Below are 22221 nucleotides of genomic sequence, written 5' to 3'. Positions count from 1 at the left end.
ACCAAGTATTTTTCATGAGGCCCAGTTAGTGTGTGGTACATAGTGTAGTCCCCCAAGTCTTTAGTCAATAGAGTCTATTGGCTGGAGACTTCAAATTCAACCATGTATGGGCCGAAGTGGCGGTTGTTCGGAGGCGGTTTTTGTATACCATGCACTGAAGCTTTGTAAGTGAAGCTTTGAAAGTGAAGCTTTGAAGCTGTAGCTTTTGTAAATGAAGCTTTTGAAGATGATTAACATGAGTGATGCTCATGAATGTTTATGTTGATTGACATGAGTGATGCTCATGGATGTTGACATGAATGTTAACATGAGCAATGCTCATGAATGTTGACATGAGTGATGCTCATGAATGTTTATGTATGATTGACATGAGTGATGCTCATGTATAATTTTTGGAGTACTGGACGTACTTATGATCACCAAGTTGGTGATAATAGCGGCAGGCTGCCGAATAATTTTGGAGTACTGGACGTACTTTTGATCACCTAGTTGGTGATAATAGTGGTAGGCTACCGAATAATTTTGGAGTACTGGACGTACTTTTGATCACCTGGTTGGTGATAATAGTGGCAGGCTGCCGAATAATTTTGAAGTACTGGACGTACTTTTGATCACCTAGTGGGTGATAATAGCGGCAGGCTGCCGAATAATTTTGGAGTACTGAGCGTACTTTTGATCACTTGGTTGGTGATAATAGAGGGTGAACTTTAAGTGGAGGATGGGGTTTGGAGTTTGAAGCCATATGGCTTGGCTCTTTTGGGCATATGGGCCTTCACCCTCCATATAACATTCCAACCTATTATATAGGGCTTGCCCTTTTTTTTTTTGGCGTGCTGCCTTCTCTCTTTATTTATGATTACAAGATAAAAGGGGCCGCACCACCACCAGTTACAATTCCTTCCTCTTTATTTTCTTCCTTTTAGCAGATGGCAGACCAAGTATAATTCCTTCCTCTTTATTTTTTCTTTTTTTTTTTCTACTTTTGCTTTTGTTTCCCATGTGCTCTCGCAGAGCAAAACTTCCCTTTATTCTTTGCTTTTGCATATGGGTGGTCGACAACCGCCCTCTTCTGTGAGATCCAGAACACATTTCTGTGTTTGCCCCACTATCAAGCATTACTTTTACTTTCTTGCTCCTTTCTTTTCCTAAACCCAAAATAGTGGCATCTAGCACTGCATCAGAGATCTGATCGCACAGCTTGTCGAAGTGACCCTCGTTCACGGATTCAGATGTGAATAGGAAAGTCTCAATTCTCTCTGAAGCACGGATCTGGAAATGGAGGAAGTTGGAGGGAATAAGAAGGGGCTGTGCTTTTCGAACCACACCCTTTACGCAAAAAAAGTGGAAGAAGATCGAACGACCGCCGCTTATTGTACCCGTCCTTCACCACCATCTTGTTCCTCATATAGAATGCCTCGTGAGCCATCAACACCGCGTTTGGACCTTTACTAGGCTTTTTCCTGGGCACATCAGACCCAGACACCGACCGGGAGCTCTTTTTGGTTTCCTTGTTGACAAATCACAAAGAAAAAAAATTCAACTCTATGCATTTGGTATGAGGTTTTTTTATTCTCACCTACAGAGTCCAAATTCCCCTTAGACCTCGAAAGTCGAGCATACCACAAGAAGTCGAGATTCCTGCACCTGTAAACACTACTAGATGCTTACTCTTTTGTATCAACATAGCAAGCTACTCAATTTTTTCTTGCAAAACTTGAGGCGTGTCGAAATGTTCAGTCATTCCGACTTGGCCCACATCTTCTATGTAGGAAAGCTTCTCTGCATAACCCAAGGACATGGTCACTATAATGCTTCGTGTACCACCTTCGCCTTGTACCCCTCTCTCTCTCTCTTCTCTCTGTGAAAGTTTTGATTAAAGGGTAGGGAGTGAGAAACCCTTTCAGCTTTTTACTTCTTCTATTTCTTCTATTTCTTCTATTTCTTCCCTCTCTATTGTCTGTCCTTGTTGAATCCTCTAGTGCTAGAGGTGCACACATCATTAATACTGATTTCAGGCACTTCACCCTTCAATGTGAGTTAGTCCAATTTGACTCGAACTTTGTCACCACTAAGATCTGGTTCCTTATCACCATTTTGTTTTTGTCCTCCAAATTACTTCCAGAGCTACCTTCTTTTCTTTTCTTTCATCATTGACACCCTCTGAACCAGCTTTTCTGCCAACTTCAGAAGAATTTGAAAGCCTCTCCACCAAGAACCTTATCAACTTGCATAAGCCCTTTGATGGAAGCTGAGGTCGGCAAGGTAACCGAGGCTCTTGATCCCAGAGGCAATGTCCGTACAGAGCTTAAACTGGTCGACGACTGAGGAGTCGGGGAGGAAAGTGGGAAACGGCGTCGTTCTGTCGATGAGATTGAGAGACTGGCCGCAGATCGAGACCGAGGTCGCCGGCATCAGGTCCTTAACAAATGACACGTCGTCCGGGACACATACGTCGAAGCTCTCCAACGACTTCAGCAGTATTTCCCGCAAATCTTCCATTACCGATTAATGGAATTTAAGAGATTTTCTACGAGTTTTGGATTTTCAGTGTAGAGTGGCTGATGAGAGAGAGAGATCTGCGAAGGTTTTGTGTTCTTTGATCCCCAAAAAGGTTTGGCCAAACCCGACTGTCGTCAAAGCATGCTCAATCCGCACTAGCTTCCCTGAAAGACTGAAAGTAGTGAAAGAAAACAAGTACTGGTTGTGTCCTATTGTTTTCTAGAGAAAGAAAGACTAAAGCTTTTTATTTTCTTCTGAGAATCGAAGAGAGAAAGAGAGGAAATCGATTTAGTGTCTTCTGTGTGGGTTAGTGAAAGGTCGATAAAACCATCTTGCCTGATCTGGGTGAATCACAATCTTTGGTTTGGCAACAGAAAAGAAGAGGCGTTGTAGAAAACACACATCTCACAGCTTATCAGTTGATGCTTATGGGGAGAGTAACTGCGGGAGCAAAAAGGAAGCTTGCTTGATTCTTTCAGAGAGAGAAAGAGTAATAAAATGGACAGACTGAGCCTCATCCGTTTCTGCTAGTGGTGGACTATTAGATTTAAGAGGAGAGAGAAAGATGGGACTCGTTTCTGGGGTTTTTGTGATTTTGCAGATTCACGGTGGAGGTGAAAAAATGAAAGAGAACCGACATAGCTTTTCGTGTCTTTTCCTACAGACGGCGTCAAATGTTGATGCACAAAATCGGAGGGGTCTTGGAACAACATAAATCCGACCGTGAATCTGCAAGAATGTAAAGAACACAAGATGTATCGTGGTTCACCCCAATGTTTAGGCTACGTCCACACTGATGTTGATTGTATTTCTCTGTAACTGTATGTATGAATTACAAGCTCAAGAGGAGTCCCCTTGAGGAAGAGAGTGTTGTTGTGTTTGTGAGGGTGTTATCCTCTGTTGGATTCACAGAGTCCGATTTGTGAAGAGGGAGGAGTCCCCTTTTATAGAATAAGAGGCTCCTCATTTTACATAATTATGGGTTGGGTAATGATGCCCAAATGTTGAGGCCCAATATGTGTGGTACCAACAGCACGCGGATTTACATTGTTCCAAGACCCCTCTGGTTTTGTGCATCAACATTTGACGTCGTCTGTGGGAAACGACATGAAAAGCTATGTCGATTCTCTTTCATTTTTTCACATCCGCCATGAATCTGCAAAAAACCCAAAAACCTCACTGGGCTTTTCCAGAAAAACATTCACTAAGCTCCTAAACTCATCCATTAAACACTTATCTCTCTCTCCCCTCCCTCCCCCTCTTTTTGTCTTCCAAAATTAGCAAGGATTCATCAGAGTAAAACTCAACAGAAAACAAAGAGGCGTGACAGAGAGAGAGAGATTCAGTTGGATTCCGTTTTGTTTCCCACACCATCTCCTTAACCAAACTCTCTCTCATCTTTTCTCTCCTTACACGTTTTCTCACTCCAATTTCATATAAAATCCCAAAAACAAAAATCAAATCCCAAATTCCCCAATTTTCGAATTCAGCAACCCCAAATTTGAATCTCGAATTTTGTTTCCTTCCATTAGTTTCGGTTTCTGGTCGTTTTTTCCAATCCATATGGGTTTCAAATCCCTCTTCTCCAGGAATAAGAAATCCAGTCCCGACGTCGCCGCTGCCCACGCTGACGTCCCTGCTGCCCACGCCGACGTCGCCGCTGCCCACGCCGATGTCGTTGCTACCCACCCCGCCGCCTCCGCTGCCCACCTCGCTGCCTCCGTCATCGTTTCAGCCTACTCGCGAACCCATATCATCGAGCTCGACCAAGTTTTCAAGAAATTCGACGTCAATGGCAACAAAAAGATCTCGTCTTCCGAGCTCGGAGCCATCATGAGCAGCCTGGGGCAGCCGTCCTCCGACGAGTAGCTCAACAACATGATCTCCGAGGTCGATTCCGACGGAGACGGCTTCATCAACTTCAAAGAGTTCGTTGAGCTCAACACCAAAGAGGTCGACTCCGCCGTCAACACTTATTACGACAAGCTCCTTGCCGGAGATAGCGGTGTAGGTCCAATTGATCGGTTTGATGCGTCCAAGTTTCCGACCCAATTCGGGGGTCCAAATCTGTAGGTTCTCATCGAAGGGATACATTGATGGGAAGAACGATCGACGGCTCAACAATTGCCCTCGGTACTCGATTGTTGCTGGGAAGAAAGCTCTAGTGGATGCTGATCTTGGCGCCGATCAGCGCTCAAAGCTTGATCAACTGCGGACTGGCATGCTTGTTGGATCTGGAATATGTGGTCTTACTGTCGTTTCTGATGGTGTTCATGCACTGATAGAGAAAGGTCACAGGAAAATTACCCACTTTTTCATTCCTTATGCAATTACAAACATGGGGCCTACGTTACTCTTCGTAACCTTTACTTGCAGGGTAATTTTTTCTTCGGCGAAATCCCGGAGTTTGTGTACAATCTCGACCAATTCAGTGTATCCAACAATTTGCTAAACGGACCTGTTCCAAAACAATTGCAGTCATCGACAATTTAGTGTATCCACCTCCGTAATGATTAAAGACAATTCAAGTTGCAAGCTTTCTCTCATGGACCCGGCCTCTCGCCCAACTGTAGTCATTGACAATGGAAGTGGGAAATTATGCTCTAACACGTGAAAAGCCACAAACAAAAAAGGGTGTCAACCACTGGAAGAATATAACTTTATTATCTTTATTATCAATGCATCAACATTTTGTCGACCACCAAAGAAAATGCCCACCAACAATGAAACTTTCATCATGAAAGGGAATGCATGTTCCCTGCCCATTCTCTTAGAAAGCTATGGGAAAACCTAGGAGAAAGATCCTTACTTTAAATGATGTGATTTACTTTTCTTATCCTTTGTAGACATCTGTATAACTTCATCAGAGGATAATTATAAATAAAGAAATAACGCAGCATGCCAAAAAAAAAAAGTACGTCTAATACTCCAAAATTATTCAACAGTCTGCCGCTATTATCACCAACTAGGTGATCAAAAGTACGTCCAGTACTTCAAAATTATTCGGCACCTTACCGATATTATCATCAACCAGGTGATCAAAAGTAAGCCCAGTACTCCAAAATTATTCGGCAGCCTGCCGCTATTATCACCAATCAGGTGATCAAAAGTACGTCTAGTACTCCAAAATTATTCGGCAGCCTGCCGCTATTATCACCAACCAGGTGATCAAAAGTACAGTACTCCAAAATTATTCGGCAGCCTGCCACTATTATCACCAACTAGGTGATCAAAAGTACATCCAGTACTCCAAAATTATACATGAGTATCACTCATGTCAATCATACATAAACATTCATGACCATCACTCATGTTAACATTCATGAGCATCACTCATGTCAACATCCATGAGCATCACTCAATCAACATAAACATTCATGAACATCACTCCTGTCAATCAGCTTCGAAAGCTTCATTCATAGAGTTTCAGCTTCGAGAGCTCCATCTTCAAAAGCTTCATTTACAAAAGCTTCAGCTTCAAAGCTTCACTTTCAAAGTTTCACCTACAAAGCTTCAATGCATGGTCTACAAAGACCACCTCCGAATAATCGCCACTTCGACCCATACATGGATTGAATTTGAAGTCCCCAGCCAACAACCTTTATTGACTGAAGACTTGGGGGACTACACTATGTACCATATATTGGGCTTCCACAACTGAGCCTCATGAAAAATACTTGGGGGACTTTAGCCCATTATTTATGTACTGAGGAGCGAACCCTTATTATATAAAAGGGACTCCCTCACTTTCATTAGAGAGCACCCATTATTCATGTATTGAGGAGCAAACCCTTATTTTATAAAAGACTCTCTCACCTTCATTAGAGAGCATCGCCGCCAGCTGAGCAACCGCCTTGCCGCGAGCATCACTCCTAACCCATCACTTATGTATTGAGGAGCGAGCCCTTATTCTATAAAAGGGACTCCCTCACCTTCATTAGAGAGCATCGCCGCCTGCTAAGCAATCACCTCGCCGTGAGCATCAACTCTAGCCTATCATTTATGTATTGAGGAGCGAGCCCTTATTCTATAAAACAGATTCCCTCACCTTCAACGCCACAAGCCGAGCCAACCAAAGCAACATAAGCACAAGCCAAGCAACCTCGCAACATGTACTACTTCTAGCTGAGCATCATTTCAGATTGAGCACCGCCTCATATCGAGTATCAGTTCTAAAAGACATCTAGTTACTTCGGCCCACAAATGGACTGAATTTCAAGTCTTCAGCCAAAAGACTCTCTTGACTGAAGACTTGGGGGACTCCTGTTTGTACCATACTTAGGGCCTCCGTATTTAGACCTCGTATAAATACTCGGAGGACTCAAATGTAATTATGTAATGAATAAAGAGGCAAATATGTAATAAGTGAGGAGCCCTTATTCTATAAAAGGACTCCTCACTATCCTCATTAGGGAGGTCAAGTTGAGGCCATGGGAAGAGAGAAAATAGGCTAGAGAGCACACTGCCTTTAGCCTTCTTGTATATTCACCATTCAGAGTGAAACAATATCAACATCAGTGTGGACGTAGCCCAAACATTGGGATGAACCATGATACATCTTGTGTTCTTTACTTTCTTACAAATTCATGGTCGGATTTACGTTGTTCTAAGACCCCTCCAGTTTTGTGCATCAACAACATATATATATGGATATAGTGATATGGTCCCTTCTCTCAGTGTGAAAAACATTACCACTTCAGATCTTGACATGTACTTGTCCCATTGAGAGTTTGGTAATACTATGGATTACACAAGAGAGAAGAAGATTATATTGCTGCAGTGATCTCTATGGCGTCGAATGCTGGTTAGTTTAACTATCAAGCATTACTGTCATTAGGGTTAGTGCATGTATATTTATTACCCATGCATAGATTAGGGTTTCTGTCTCCAGTTTAGTATGCAAGCTTTGATGGTTACGATATTATAAATTCAATAGGCAACAATCCTCAAGGTTAAATAGTTTCCTAAGAGGTATTTTCTTGAGGCTCTGGTTAGGCCGAACACCTCCTATTGCAGCATCTGTGCTACTCGGAGAATCATTGAATTAGGCCTATGTTGGCAGGTTGGTAATGGGCAATCAATTATCAATAACGATCCATGGATTCCTACTCCCTCACTATTTCGTCCTTTCTCCCTTATGCCTTTAGGTTGTAATCCTGCTACGGTCAGTGATCATATAGATCCCATCACCAAATCTTGAAGAATTGATCTTTTAAAATCTATCTTCTCTGTCATGGAAATGGATACGACTCGATCTATCACTCCCCCTTCCCCCATTCGTTGGTGTGGCACTTTGAAAAGAAAGGTACTTTCTCTGTCCGTAGTGCTTACCATTTGGCATGCGAGAGGATTCAACCTTCAAATGGTGAGGCATTTTCCTCATCCATCCCCAACCTTATCGGCAAATTTTGGGACATATTATGGAAGGCTAATGTCCCTCCCAAAGTAAAAACCTATGCTTGGAGAACTTGTAACAATTATGTCCCTACTCGGTCCAATCTTGGATACAGGTACATCACTTCCAACTTGCAGTGCGTCTTGTGCAACCACCCAAACGAATCCACGTTGCATCTGTTGAAGGAAGCCCATATGCTAAATGTGCATGGCTCTCGTTCCCCCTGGACATCCCTCTGAAAGGTCTCACCTCTCCCTCCCCGCTAGCATGGGCCAATGATACGGCTGAGAACCTCCCCTCGAGTAGTTTCGATGTTTTCTTATGATCTGTTAAACGATATAGGGAGCTTGAAACTCGAAACTTTGGACCGAAACCTGTGAGGCCCTGGATGTAACTGTGGTTAGAAGTCTCCATTGGTGGCATGACGTTGTCCATATCTCCTTTGCCATTTCTTAGACAGCACGACACCCTCCCTTTCCACCAAAATGGCTTTGCCCCTCCCTCGGACAAACTGAAAATAAACATTGACGGAGCATGGATTATGGCCAATAATCTGGGTGGCTTCGGGGGAATTGTTCGTGATGAAATGAGATGTTTCTTGGTTGCAAAACGTGGTCACTTTGTTAATGTATTCTCTCTGCTACAAGCAGCACGACAAATAGAGAAGGTCCGGTTTGGGCGTTGTCTAGGGGGTCAAAACATTGTATTTGAATTCGACTCGCTTCAGATTGTGGAGGCTTGAAAGATCCTTCCACCAACTTGTCTCCTGTTGGCCAGGTTGTTGAAGATATCAAGGCTCTTCTCTTTTTAATCACTGAAGCTTCATTCACCCATACACGTCGCCAAACCAACGGTGTTATTCATCGGCTTGCTCGAATTGGTGTTACATCTTAGTTGACTTCTTGTAGTACTTTTGGAATCATTCAGTCTACTATCGTTTCATTTAAAAAATAAAAAACAATACAACTTTTAATTTTATAAAAATGAAAAACTAAAAATTGATGTGTTATCAAACGGATCTATCTTAAAAATAATTAAGCTCGTCCAAAATTTGACTTTATAAGAACCCGCAATTTAACGCTTCTTAACTTTAGTTCTCTCCTGCACGAAAGAGTTGAACTTCAACCTTGCCTCTATTTTTTACAAAACTTTGATAAGGTCTGACCAAATTAAACTATTCCAAAACCAAAAATAATTATTTGCCAACGAAAAAATCGTGAAACAATTGTTTAAAAATTCAACTAATATGAGGGAGGGTAGTTGTTCCTTGTGGAATTTCAATGTTGAACGAAGCAATAAGAGGTATTGTTGACTGCTCCATCTGATGGTGAGAATGAAGTAATCTGCTCCCATTGTTTTTATCACTCCCAAATCCTTCTCATTCCTTTCCGTCGATCACTTCCCATGTTGGATTTGGATGGCAGCCTATTTACAATTTTCTGTTTATTATTCAATTGGTGATGATGGGATGGTAAAGTCATTTTACATATAAAAATGGGATGTGCTATCCACACACCTCTTTTTACTTCTCACACACTCCTTATTAATTTACGTCCGTTGATTTTTTTCAATTCATCCGATCCGATGACTGAAAACCAAAAAGGTGTGGGAGAAGTAAAAAAGAGTGTGTGGATATCACACCCCATAAAAAATAGATGGCTATGAAGCCTAGGACTAATACTTATATTTAAAACTGATCATTTGTGAGAAAGTCATTATCATTGAATGAATGCATTTTCTAGGAACACCAGTCTACTTGATTTCTTACGTGTAAGGACTCATGTTATTATCTTTATATGACGATGTAAAATAATTTGTCATACATAAGTTGTAATTCGATATGTTCAATTTCTTTTATCATCCTTTAAAGAGAATAGATTTAAAGATAGATTTAAAGACTGTTTAATCATTCATATGAATCAAACAAGTTAATAATAAAGATATAATTTCTTAGTTCTTATACAACCCTTAATTTGTTCGACACATATAGATGACTAAACAAGCTCGAAATTAAATAAATGTGTGTAGAGATGATCTTTAGGTTATGATAAAAAAGGTGAAACTATTAGAATTAATTATGACGATGTTTGTATAGTTAAATGATTTCACATCGTTATGTTTTCAAGTAACATACACCAGCGTCAAATGTAAAACAATTGGCAAGATAAATAATTTTCATATATTATTCGCGATAAAGATACAATATAATTTGAGTGATGCTATCCATAGACCATTTTATACCTCTCACATACTTTTGTTAATTTCTGTCATTTGATCATCTTCAATTCATTCGATATCACAGTCAAAAATTAAGAAGTGTGTATAAAATATAAAAGAGGTGAGTTAAGAGCAAGTCCACCGCTAAGGACTTTGTGCCAGCACCCAGTGCATTTATCCACTCAAATGAACAGTAATAGACCCCAATGAACAGTAATAGACCAATGCATCTCCACCCCTAAAAAAAAAATAGCCTAGTCAATTTTATTAAAATATTATTATTTTTTATTATAAACACTTTCTTCTTGTTCCGCCTTCAACTCCTCTGACTGTCTTTGGTCCCCACGATGCGCCAATTCCTTCACTCCCCATCGCCATAGCCCGCAGCTAGTCCTCAGCCTCAACCCCGTGTCAGCAGCCGCTTCCCCCACCCTATCGCCGCTGCCTCCACCACCACCGCCTTCTCTCTCCTCCTCTTCCTCCTGGTCTGCTTTCGAAAAATCACCCAAAAACGGACTGCCCCGGAATCCAACTCCAAGCCCCCCCACCGGTACTCCTACTCCGTCCTCCGCCGAGCGACCGACTCGTTCTCTTCGACGCACCGATTCGGCCAAGGCGGCTCTGGGTCAAGTTCCAGAACGAGCTCCAGAGCGATTCACCGCTCGTTGTCTCGGTGCTCGGATTCTCCTTCGACGCCACGCTGACGTCAGATAGGCCAGTCCCAAGGTCTGTCGATTTTAGGCCGGCCTGTGGACTGGCTTGGGCTGGGTGCCAGTCGATTTCACGGGATGGAGTGAATTGACAGGGTGCCAGCCTGGTTTTTTGACTGGGTGCTGGGCTATTCCACCTCCGGTGGAACTGCTCTAATAGCACACTACTGTATGATTTGGGTGCCCTAGGTTGATAATATTGCACGCTGCATGATTAGTTGGTGCAAATCAAGGCCTTCTATAATGATGAACTGGTTATATATAATTTCATGTGTCTTAGTGTCCAATACAAGCAACATTGAAGCGCTAATTATGGTAATTAGTGAGGAAAGACTTTGTCCAATTAAAAGCATATACGTCACCCTTTATGCAATGAGAAAATGACTTGTTGGCTACATATGGAAAATGAGGCACACTTCATGAGAAAGGACTTGTTGCCTACTTATGGAAAGTGTCTACATACATACATGAACAATAAATCATCTACTGTTCTTAACATTACCTATAGAAAATTATTCTAGAGAAAACTTTACATAAGTTCAATTTGTTGAGCTAATACGTCACTTAATACTATAGTTTAGTGATATTCATCTTTACTTATAAGTAAGAGGTCTTATGTTTGATTCTTGTCAAAGACAAATTTGAACCACATTATTACTAACTCATATTAAAGCTAAGCTCACCTCCTCCAGTATAATATCATTTGTTCAAAAACAAAATTAGCTAATATTAGCAATAGTCTAGTTTGTTAAAATAAGTCTAGTCACTTAAATTTAGCTATATTTTATTATCAATAATGATCTCTTTAGTGATAAAATTTATTATAAAAATTAGTTCAATGATTAAATGATCTAATATCTAAATGATTTTTTAGAAAAATAATTTTTAGGAAGTAAGTAATAATATGATCAATCTCAACTGAATCATAAACATGAAGCTTTATAAATTAACCACATAGTAAATTGAGAAAAAAAAAACTTCTCAACGAATGAGAAGTCAAATTAATTCCTTACCAAAAGGATCATTCAGATTCCCAATTTACCACCGCACGTGTCGGCACGTGTAAAGTCATGCTCATGTCTTCAACTTCCGCATGCCACAATATCGCTTACGGAAAAGAAAAAGTATACCGACCAAGAAAAAGTATACCGACCAAATCACCGACACGTGTCCATAAGCCGGTTGCTTTTCACCGCTCTCTCCGAGCACAATTTATAAGCCACAGAAAACCCTCCTCGAGAAGAAAGGCAATAAGGGGAGAGATTCATCCAATCCGTTTTCCCAACAATTTCTCTCTCTCTCTCCATCTCTGTGGCATCTTCAGGCCCTCCAATCCTTCATCCAACCCTTTTGGTCATTCCCCAGGTTTTACTTTTAATATTCTATAATCTTCACATAATAATCCAATTGTGATATACCAAAGTCTGTGTCTTTGTATATACATGTATCTAGTTTTTGCCTAGTTGGGTTGGTTTGTGAGTGAAATCTGATTAATTTTAGAGGTTATGAGGCTGAAATTTGGGGGGTTTTTGCTGAATTGCTGTGTATATTCTGTATATTTTTAATCTCCTTTTTTCCCCGTTGTTTTCAGCTTTTTTACTTTCGGGGGTTGGATTTTTAATAAATTTTAAGCTGTGGATGTCGTTAATTTGGGGATTTAGGTTGATGGGTCTGATGGGTTATGCTTAGTTTTTGCTTCAAGGGATTGTTTTTTTATGGTTCTTTGACAACATAGTTAGGTTTGGTAAAGCATAATTAGGACTCAGTTTTTAGCAAAATTATGGGGTCCTTAACCAGATGTGTATAGGGTAGACTGAAATTTGAGTGGATTTGCAGAGGGAGGTTGGATTATATTTCTAAATCCTCTGTTGGAAAAGGATTTATTGGTGTAAATTAGCTCGATTTCGGGTTTGACTGTCGAAGTCAGCTGAAAATTCAAAGGCTTGTTGAATAAGGATAATCTGTGAAGTTAAACAAGTTTAGCTTGGTTGAGGTATTGTCACTGTGTTGATAATGGCTGAATCAGTCGCTTCGACATCTCTTCTTGGACATCGACCTCTGTACACGGGAGCCTTCTTGAAGAATTTCTCCAGCAAGAGGAGATTTTCAGATAACTGTCGATTTCCTCTAGCAGAAATTCTTGGTAGAAGGGTTGTTATGGCCCCTCATTTGCCTAGATTGAGAGTGGATCAGTCAAAGAATTCATCAATCAAGGCCCTTGCAATGGAACTAGCGAAGGAGACGTATTCATTCAAGGAGGATAAAATTCCCCAGAAGTGGAATTATCCTGCTGATGCCAGTGTAGATCGAAAACCTGGGTTGTGGCCACCGGAGAATAGAGCAGATAACCCTTCACTACACAATCCCTTGCTTCGGCAAGAGCGGATGGGGAGTGGTTGGCTAGTTGCCATATTCGAGTGGGAAGGAGTTCTAATTGAAGACAATACTGATCTTGAGAAGCAAGCCTGGCTAGTTCTTTCTCAAGAAGAAGGAAAATCTCCTCCCCCGGCTTTCATGCTTAGAAGAATTGAAGGTATGAAGAATGAACAGGCAATGTCTGAGGTTCTCTGTTGGTCGAGAGACCCAGCACAGTTGAGAAGAATGGCTGCTCGAAAGGAAGACATTTACCAAGCTTTGCAGGGTGGAATATACCGATTCCGAGCCGGGTCAAGAGAGTTTGTGAATGTCTTGATGCATTACAAGATACCAATGGCACTGGTCTCTACACGCCCTCGAAAAACTCTTGAGGCTGCAATGGGATCCATTGGTATTGAAGAATATTTCAGTGTGATGGTAGCTGCAGAAGATGTTCAAAGGGGAAAACCTGATCCAGAAATGTTTGAGTACGCGGCACAACTTCTAAAGTTCATACCTGAGCGGTGCATTGTGTTTGGGAACTCAAATCAAACAGTTGAGGCTGCCCACGATGCCCGGATGAAGTGTGTGGCTGTTGCCAGTAAGCATCCTGTATATGAGCTTGCGGCTGCAGACTTGGTGGTTAGGCGCCTGGACGAGCTATCTGTTGTTGATTTGAAGAATCTTGCAGATATTGAGTCTGAATTCGGGTCTGGAGAGCCAGAGTTGGAAATGGAAGAAGAGGAGGATCCGTCTCCATCAACCAGTGTAGCATTCGATGACAATTTCTGGTAACCCTGTAAAATGTACATATGTTTATTTGTCATTTGATTATTGATGATGTTTTATATCGACGATGCTGTGTATAAGAAAAAAAGGGAAAACAAGTGAAAGGGGAAAAAGATTTCAGGTAGTTTGCATTGGACTACCTTCCTTAATGTTATCATGTATCAATGTATGTATTTGCTGTACTATATATATATATATATATATATATATATATATATATATGATTAACACTTGTAATATGTATTTGGCAATGCTTCTGCAACAATTTGTTTTGCTTTTGTGATTGAAATTGTTTATCTTTTAGACAATTAGATTGTAATAGATGAATGGGAACTTGATTTGCATGTAGTTTAAAAAAAATCGAGCCTTTAGAGGAAAGTGTTAAAGAGTGTGAGGACATAAATCTATTTCTCCCTCAATCTTTAGAAGGTACAAAGCTGCCTAGGATTGGATTTGATTGAACAACTCCCTATAATTCAAGCTTCCTTTCTGTGTAGCTCATCTCATCTTCTATCTTTCTTCCAGTCGCGTGAGTTTATTTCATTCTTCCTTTAGTGTACCTTGAATATAACGAGTTATTCAATCAAATCTGAAAAACCAAACGAGCCCAAGGGGCCGTGCCTAAAAGCTAATCAATGGTGTCTTTATGAAAACTTTGCACCATTTCTTTGAAACAAGGAGAACTTTGTATGGAATGCATTTTTAGATGGGAACTTTAGCGAAAAGCTTCCGGTACTGTTCATTTTACCGAAAAATCACATTTTTACACTAAAAAGTCAATCCTAGTACTATTCATTTTACCATTTATTTTGTCTTTATCGTTAAAACTCAAAGTTTTCAAGTCATTTTCATTAGTTTTCCTTTTTTAGATTTAGTTAGAGACGAAAGTAGATGCCTTCAAAGAAATGGAGTGGATCGTGGTGCAAATTGAATAGACTGGGCCAAACTTTGGGGATTATAATTTGGATGCCCGTGTTGGGATTTTTTTGGTAAACGCTTCTTTTTATTCCCAACCAGCCAAAACATATATACAAGCTAATTAAAGGCTCAAAGTAAACATATAAACAAACAAACAAAAGATGGGCCAAAAACAAAATAAAACACAAAATGAGCCAATCAACAGATAGGCCCAAGACTAAAACTACACAACAGAATCTGGAAACTTCTACTGTATTCTCTGCCTCCACTGTTCCACATGATCCATCCAATTCCTCTTCCACTGTCAAGCATCGCCTCATCGATTGCATCTTCCCACTCCAATCTGCTCCTCAAGCACAGTAAAACCAGAATAGCCGGCAACTAAAAGAGAAAAGCCAACTATCAAAATTAAGCTCATGGAAACCCACGAGTGACACTGCTCGTAAAGGCAAACAACATAGAGAATGTGGTGGTGTTGGAAACACACGAGCCGGTGTAAACACCAGAACTCTACACACGATCTCAACATGATGCATGGCTAAGGGATGAGCTAGGAGAAGGGATATCCACAGGAGCAAAGGAACGGTATAGATTGGTAAAGAGATTTAGGGGAAAAAATAGTAGAAACCAGGAAAAGAAGAGGAAGAAAGAAAGGAGGGAAAGGCAACCGTCTCCGGCCGGAGCTAGGGTTGTCACCACCAAATTTTATCAAGATTAAAAGCCTCATACTAAAAGTGAGAAGAACTCTCAACACTGGGAGAAAGACTCACACTCGGATAGAACAGTTTGAGCCCTCTGCTAATTTGAGTCAGGTACATAGTCGCTGGTGTTGGGATTTGGGATTTGAATGCCCCCAGTTTAGTGTTGTTACTCTAGGTTGAACATAAGATACTGGTACCACCTAAAATATTAGCTTTGTGCATAAATACCAAAAAAAAGAGTATTTTTTTAGGTGATTTTCAATTGGCTCTCTCTCATATTGCATCTCAAGGTTTTGAAATTATATCAACTTTACCATTTTCATGTACTATAAGCAGTATTTAAAATATTGGTCTCGGTAGAAATATCGATATGCAAATTTATAAAAATAGACGGATATATCAAATATCAATATCGATATCGGTTACTTTTGATTGAAATGATGGAAATTAGTTCGATGAAATATAAGAGTTTTTCCGATATTTGATAGATGTGTCAAAAATATTAATAGATTTTAGCATAAACTTAAGAGTTTTTCCCATATAAGATGAAGTTAGACTTTATCCCCTATTTTCGTATCTTTCTCTGAATTTTTGTCGAAGAATTTTTAAACATTGACCACCTATAATTAGGTTTGATGATTGTTTTATCTTTTTCTATTTATTTAATGCGTTAAGAACAAGCGACAAATATTATGACAAATATTTTTAAACTTCTTATTAGCCATTAAATTTTATAACATTCAACGATCTTGATTAAGTAGTGTGATATAGAGGCTTTTAAATATTAAATGACATGGATTATAACTAATAAAAAAATAAATAAAGATTAAAATTTAAAGATATAAAACTGAGAGGAATTAAGAAAATAAATAAAAGACTGTGAACTCATGTTGTGGAGGGAGAGAGACGAAGACCTCCATTGCTTTGCAGAATTGCTCAAGAACATAGACGCGAGTGATAACTGATTGCATTTTACAACTCATGCTTTGGCTAGCTTTATGCGATCAAAGAGAAAATTGTATATTTGAGGGTTTATATCACTCAAACACTGCACGCAAACAAAGATGAGAATTGTGGAGCCTAAAATAATTCCAAAATTTCTAGAGACATATGTGGATTTTTGCTCAAGAAATACAAGATTGCCCTTAATGAATGGACAAGCTCCTCAAATACTCCCACACACAGCTCACACCCTTGAAGGTCCCTGCAGTTGAATACGACTGCCCACAACTCACTTGTCATTGGCAAGGAAAAGTCAAAGCATTAAAGATAGAGGATTAATTATCCAACTCCTATCTTTATACATTCTCAATTGAAGATTGACTTTATTCAAGTAAGTAATCCTATTTAAATCAATAAGGGATAATTACTTCATTATCTCTAGATATTATTTCCTATTTAATATTTGAGAATATTTCCCCATAAACTTTGGCCAATAAGATGCCGCCATGTGTAGGGTAAAACCCTAACACCATGGTCGGCCACTCCCCTATATATATACCTCATATTCTACCAAATTTCGGTGAACTTTTACAATCCTAAAAAGCCCTAAACACTTACTCTTTTTCAGATAAACTAACTTAGGCATCGGAAATCCATTGGCTTAACCCCCCCCCCCACCTACCTTGTGGGCGCGTGAGGCTTAGGTCCTTGATCAAATGTGCTGATTGTTTTTGTTGGTACCATATATTGGGCCTCGTCTTTGGGCCTCGTCCCTAAGCCTATGACAAATGTAAAAGGGGAAGGAGCCCTTATTCTATAAAAGGGACTCTCCCTCACCCTCATTAAGATCTCCTCATATCCAAAGAGAAATAAAGGGTCTCAGATCCATCCCTCACAGTATAGAGGGCAATAACCTCTCAGCCAAACAGAGAGCAAAATGGCAAGGGCTGCATCCACAGAGAGCTCCATTGCCGATCTATTGTAATCCATACATACATACATAATCAACATCAGTGTGAACGTAGCCAAAACATTGGGGTGAACCACGATACATCTTTGTGTTCTTGAGCGTTTATGTGATTCACGGCCAGATTTACGTTGGTCCAAGATCCTCCGGATTTTGTGCATCAACATTTGGCGCCGTCTGTGGGAAACGACACGAAAAGCTATGTTGGTTCTTTTTCATTTTTTTCATCTCACCACCATGAAACCTCACCACAATATCCACCGTGAATCTGCAGAAACCCAAGAACCAAACACCTGCAGAGTCATTGCAAAACCCATCTCTAAAAAATGCGGAAATGAAAACTCCTAAACTCAACTACAGTTTCTTCTCCCCTCTTTTCTCTATCTCTCTCTATACATACACAATTCAGCCGTTATATATATATATATATATACACACAGAGAGCTTAAGGGGAGGGATCCCCATTTTTTGAAAAAAATGGGGATTAGGTGTGGGGCCCACTTCACATCTAATTTCAAAGATCCGAACCGTCTATTTTGTTAGTCTTGATTCATAGATCATCCTTGCAAAATATTAGCTAAATTGGAAATGTTTAAGACATCTAATTGGGTTCAAGGAAATGAACGAATACTTTGTAATATAAGAAAATATGAAATTTGATATTGATAATTAAATGGGCAAATGGTTTCGGATTGAATTGAATTTTTGCAATGATGATCTATGAATCGAGACTAACAAAATAGACGGTTCGAATCGTTGAAATTAGATGTGAAGTGGGCCCCACACCTAATCCCCATTTTTTTCAAAAAATGGGGATCTCTCCCCTTAAGCTCTCTGTATATATATATATATGCACAGACCAGAGACTTCATCTCTCTCATATCCCTCTCTCGTCAACCTCCTATGGCGGGTCTCTACTCCTCCTCCAGACCCACCTCATCTTCCTCCTCCTCCTTGTCGTTTGCATCTTCTTCTTCCTTCAGACGCTCTCTCTCTCTCGTCTCAGAATCCTTCTCAATCTTTCGTCAATAGACACACAGAGAACAAACAAATCCCATTAAAAAAAACACGAGAAATTTGATTGGTCGTCGGCTACTCCGAGATCTGACTCGCCGGACTGTCCACGCCACAGATCTAGAGACTTCGACGTCGACGGTAATAACCAAAATATTGCACGGTATATTAAATCAGAAGCGAATCAGATCGACGGCGGGGATGGTGCCGAGCACGATCCGGAAAGCAATCGGAGCTGGCGCTCAAGGCCTTGATGCTAGTCCATCGCCTCCTGAACGACGGCGACCCGGTGCTCGGGGATGAGATCGTGTAGGCGACTCGGAGGGGGACCCGCCTCCTGAACCTATCAAATTTCATGGGCGAGGTGCACTTGAGCTCATGGGACCACTTTGCCTTTATGAGGACTTATGCTCTGTACTTGGATCAGAGGCTCGAGCTAATGATGTTCGAGAGGAAGAGGTGGCAGCATTGCAGAGCTACCCACGAGAGATAGAAAAACCATGGTGTATGATGACTCGGAGGAAGATGATGATAGTTGTGATGCTCATCAGAGACTACAAAGGTTGCCAAACTATTAATTCAAGTAGTGGTGCCAAAAAATTGATTATTTTCTTGTCACCAACTGTTCATCTTGTTCACCAACAATTTAAGGCTATTAGAGAAAGTACAAAATGTAATGTGGGAGAGTATTATGGAGCCTTGGGGGTGGACTCGTGGACCATGGAGTGCTAGGAAAAGAAAAGGGAGAGAACCAGCCGAAGCAACCAACAATACAGCAGAAAACAAAAGTAGAAAAATGGAGGAAAAGAATATAGAAAGAAAAAATAAAGATGTCTGGAGGTGGAGAAAAGTCGAGAGAAGGAAGTGGAAAGCACGATTACGACTGGTCACATGCGCTGCCATCTCCACTGTCTGGAGGAAAACCAGGAAGAAGATAAATTTTCTATTATTAATTATATCATTATTCCGATACTGGCTGGCCATTTGCCAAAAGAAAAAAAAAATAAAGAGAGCTTTACTTTGCCTTTTCAGCAAACATCATTATGTTTTCATCATTTATTTAATATGTCATTGATATATGTTATGATGAAAGTAACCTTTATTATTTAAACGTTATGATGAAACCTTTATCATGAAGGGACAAAACAACCCACTATCCCAGAACAGCCCCACGAAGGAAAATATAATATATATATTATTCATTACGTAGTGATATATGATTGCCTTTAAACTATGTCACTTATACAACATGTGATTTACCATACAACTAAATAAATTATTTATTTATAGAAGGCACATGGTACAATATTTTACCTTGACAAACTTTGTCAATTTGATTTATTCATTATACGTTCATACTTATACTATCATTTATTGTCAGGAATTATTGAGCAACTAGATCCATTGATCAACATTGTTGTTGATCAAAGAAGTCTACCAACTTATAGACTGATGGGCCACATGCTTATGGTGACAAATATTTAGTCCGAACAGTGATCTCTTGTCTAACCCAACAAGTGGACCCGAGTCATGTCAAGAACCAACTCATACTGAGTGCATGTCGACATAAAGTAGATACTTGCAATGAGGAATACCACGAGCTGAGCCGCCTCGTAGCGAGCATAGCTTCTAGCCGAGTAGCCTCGCAACGAGCATCGCCTTCTGCCGAGCAACCTGCTCGCCGCGAGCATAGCCTCTAGCCGAGTAGCCTCGCAACGAGCATCGCCTCCAGCCGAGCAGTCTCGTGACCTGTGATACCTCAGCCGAGTATTGCTTTATGTTGAGCATTGCCTTGTGTTAAGTACTGGTTCAAGACATCTAGTCACTTCGGCCCGTACATGGATTGGATTTGAAGTCTCCAGCCAAAAGACTCTTTTGACTGAAGACTTGAGGGACTCCTGTTGGTACCATATATTGGGCCTCGTCTTTGGGCCTCGTCCCTAAGCCCATGACAAATGTAAAAGAGGAGGGAGCCCTTATTCTATAAAAGGGACTCTCCCTCACCCTCATTAAGATCTCCTCACATCCAAAGAGAAAGAAAGGGTCTCAGATCCATCCCTCACAGTATAGAGGGCAATACCCTCTCAGCCAAACAGATAGCAAAATGGCAAGGGCTACATCCATAGAGAGCTCCCTTGCCGATCTATTGTAATCCATACATATATACATAATCGACATCAGTGTGGACGTAGCCCAAACATTGGGGTGAACCACGATACATCTTTGTGTTTTTTGAGCGTTTGTGTGATTCACAGCCGGATTTATGTTGGTCCAAGATCCTCTGGATTTTGTGCATCAACAGTTTTACAGGTGTATTTTTGTCAAAGCTAGAGACGGGGACATTTGCATCAACAAATTGGTGCATTCATTGAGAGTTAATTTATACTCGAAGAAGCCTCTTGCATTTGGTTTCTCGAATTTTCTGTTACGTTGAATTTCTCACACGTCGTATCAATTAATTTTTCCTAGAAAAGTTTATTAATCAATCCCTGGAGAAAAGACAGAATGGTAGGAAATTCAAAAACCACGACAAACAGAACCATGTACGTACAAGGATTTGGATCAGAGAGTGGAGACGAGGACATAGCCCCGAGACGGCGATCCTCAAAGTTCAACAAAACAACGAGATGAGCCTTACTGTCGTGGAGCCGCGCCACCGCTATTGTCGAGACCTACCAGCCACAGCCCAAGCAGCAGCACAATCCTCAAAACCTTGGGCAAGAAGCCCAAGTCCATTATGTGGCTCACGGGCAGGAAACCCAAGACATTCAAGCTCCAAGCCGAGCCCAGGCAGCAACAGCTGAAGCCCAGCCAGCAGCCCAAGCCACTATGGTTCAAGCCCAATGCCGAGCTCCACTTACTGCAGATGCAACCGAGGCTCGAGAAGGGCAAGCGCTAGCCCAACGTGCAACATAGGCCGGATGACAGGTAACCCACACACGAGCCTAGCATGCCCCAGCGCACGGCTCACCTCATGACCTGCTTTGACGACAGAGCCCGCAATCTAATTCAATCTGAAGCCACTTCAGGAGATCCAAATTTCGATAATCGGTCCCGCGATCGACCCATGGATATTTTTTCCCCACTTTTCTACAAGAATGCTCTTTCCGGGCTCAAGCATTGTACATGCAATCCATTACACTTCCACCACACATGGAGACACCTATTATTTAAACTCTTCCAATACAAATGGCGAGCACCACTTGCCCCAGCAAGTTGCTAACTTGACTAGCGCCATCGCACAACAGACCATCTTGGTGAACCAGCTCATTGAGTGCATCGAGACGTAATGCGCCCCCGACAAGGTGTCCCGAAGCTGGACAAGGGTAGATGAACGTGACTCATTCCAGCGATGTCCCAACAAAGAGTTGCTCAGTCAGCCGCAAACATTGCGTTGGGGTAGTATGCACTCTTGTTCGAGCCCTCGGGAAAATATATTCTCCTTCCTCAGTGCACATATGAGCGTTCATTCCAGACTTGACTCACAAGTTAGTGTGCATTCGAGGTTGGGTCCACACTCCGATGATTGCTCAGGACATTCCAGGTGAAGTGTCTACATAAGGCTAACCCCACAAGGAGATTCTCATACGAGGCACTGGAGTAGGTAGCCACATGACGGGCTAACAAGATCACGAGAATAGTCCAGCTCGAGTTCCACTAGCAACCTCAGCCAAGCGAGACGACGAGCAGTACAAAATGAACCACGTGCACCGC

General features: G+C 41.0%; 2 protein-coding genes across 2 annotated transcripts; both read left to right on the top strand.

The window, feature by feature from the left end:
- The first annotated feature begins 4062 nt into the window (after positions 1–4062).
- Positions 4063–4368, top strand: LOC103404024 (polcalcin Jun o 2-like). Its single transcript, XM_008342882.1, has one exon. The coding sequence runs from the start codon at positions 4063–4065 to the stop codon at positions 4366–4368; it is 306 nt and encodes a 101-aa protein (XP_008341104.1).
- Positions 4369–11953: 7585 nt separating this feature from the next.
- LOC103403982 (5-amino-6-(5-phospho-D-ribitylamino)uracil phosphatase, chloroplastic-like) lies at positions 11954–14114 on the top strand. The gene has a single exon (XM_008342834.4). The coding sequence runs from the start codon at positions 12835–12837 to the stop codon at positions 13969–13971; it is 1137 nt and encodes a 378-aa protein (XP_008341056.1). The 5' UTR covers positions 11954–12834; the 3' UTR covers positions 13972–14114.
- Positions 14115–22221: the final 8107 nt, after the last annotated feature.

This window comes from Malus domestica, chromosome 06 (assembly GCF_042453785.1).
Source record: "Malus domestica chromosome 06, GDT2T_hap1".
NCBI classification, from domain to species: domain Eukaryota; kingdom Viridiplantae; phylum Streptophyta; class Magnoliopsida; order Rosales; family Rosaceae; genus Malus; species Malus domestica.
Note: the sequence above shows the minus strand (reverse complement) of the source record. Positions and strands in the feature narration are given on the sequence as shown.

Bases quoted from the DNA above. Each gene is read 5' to 3' on its own strand.
- LOC103404024 (XM_008342882.1), top strand. From the start codon at position 4,063: ATGGGTTTCAAATCCCTCTTCTCCAGGAATAAGAAATCCAGTCCCGAC.
- LOC103403982 (XM_008342834.4), top strand. From the start codon at position 12,835: ATGGCTGAATCAGTCGCTTCGACATCTCTTCTTGGACATCGACCTCTG.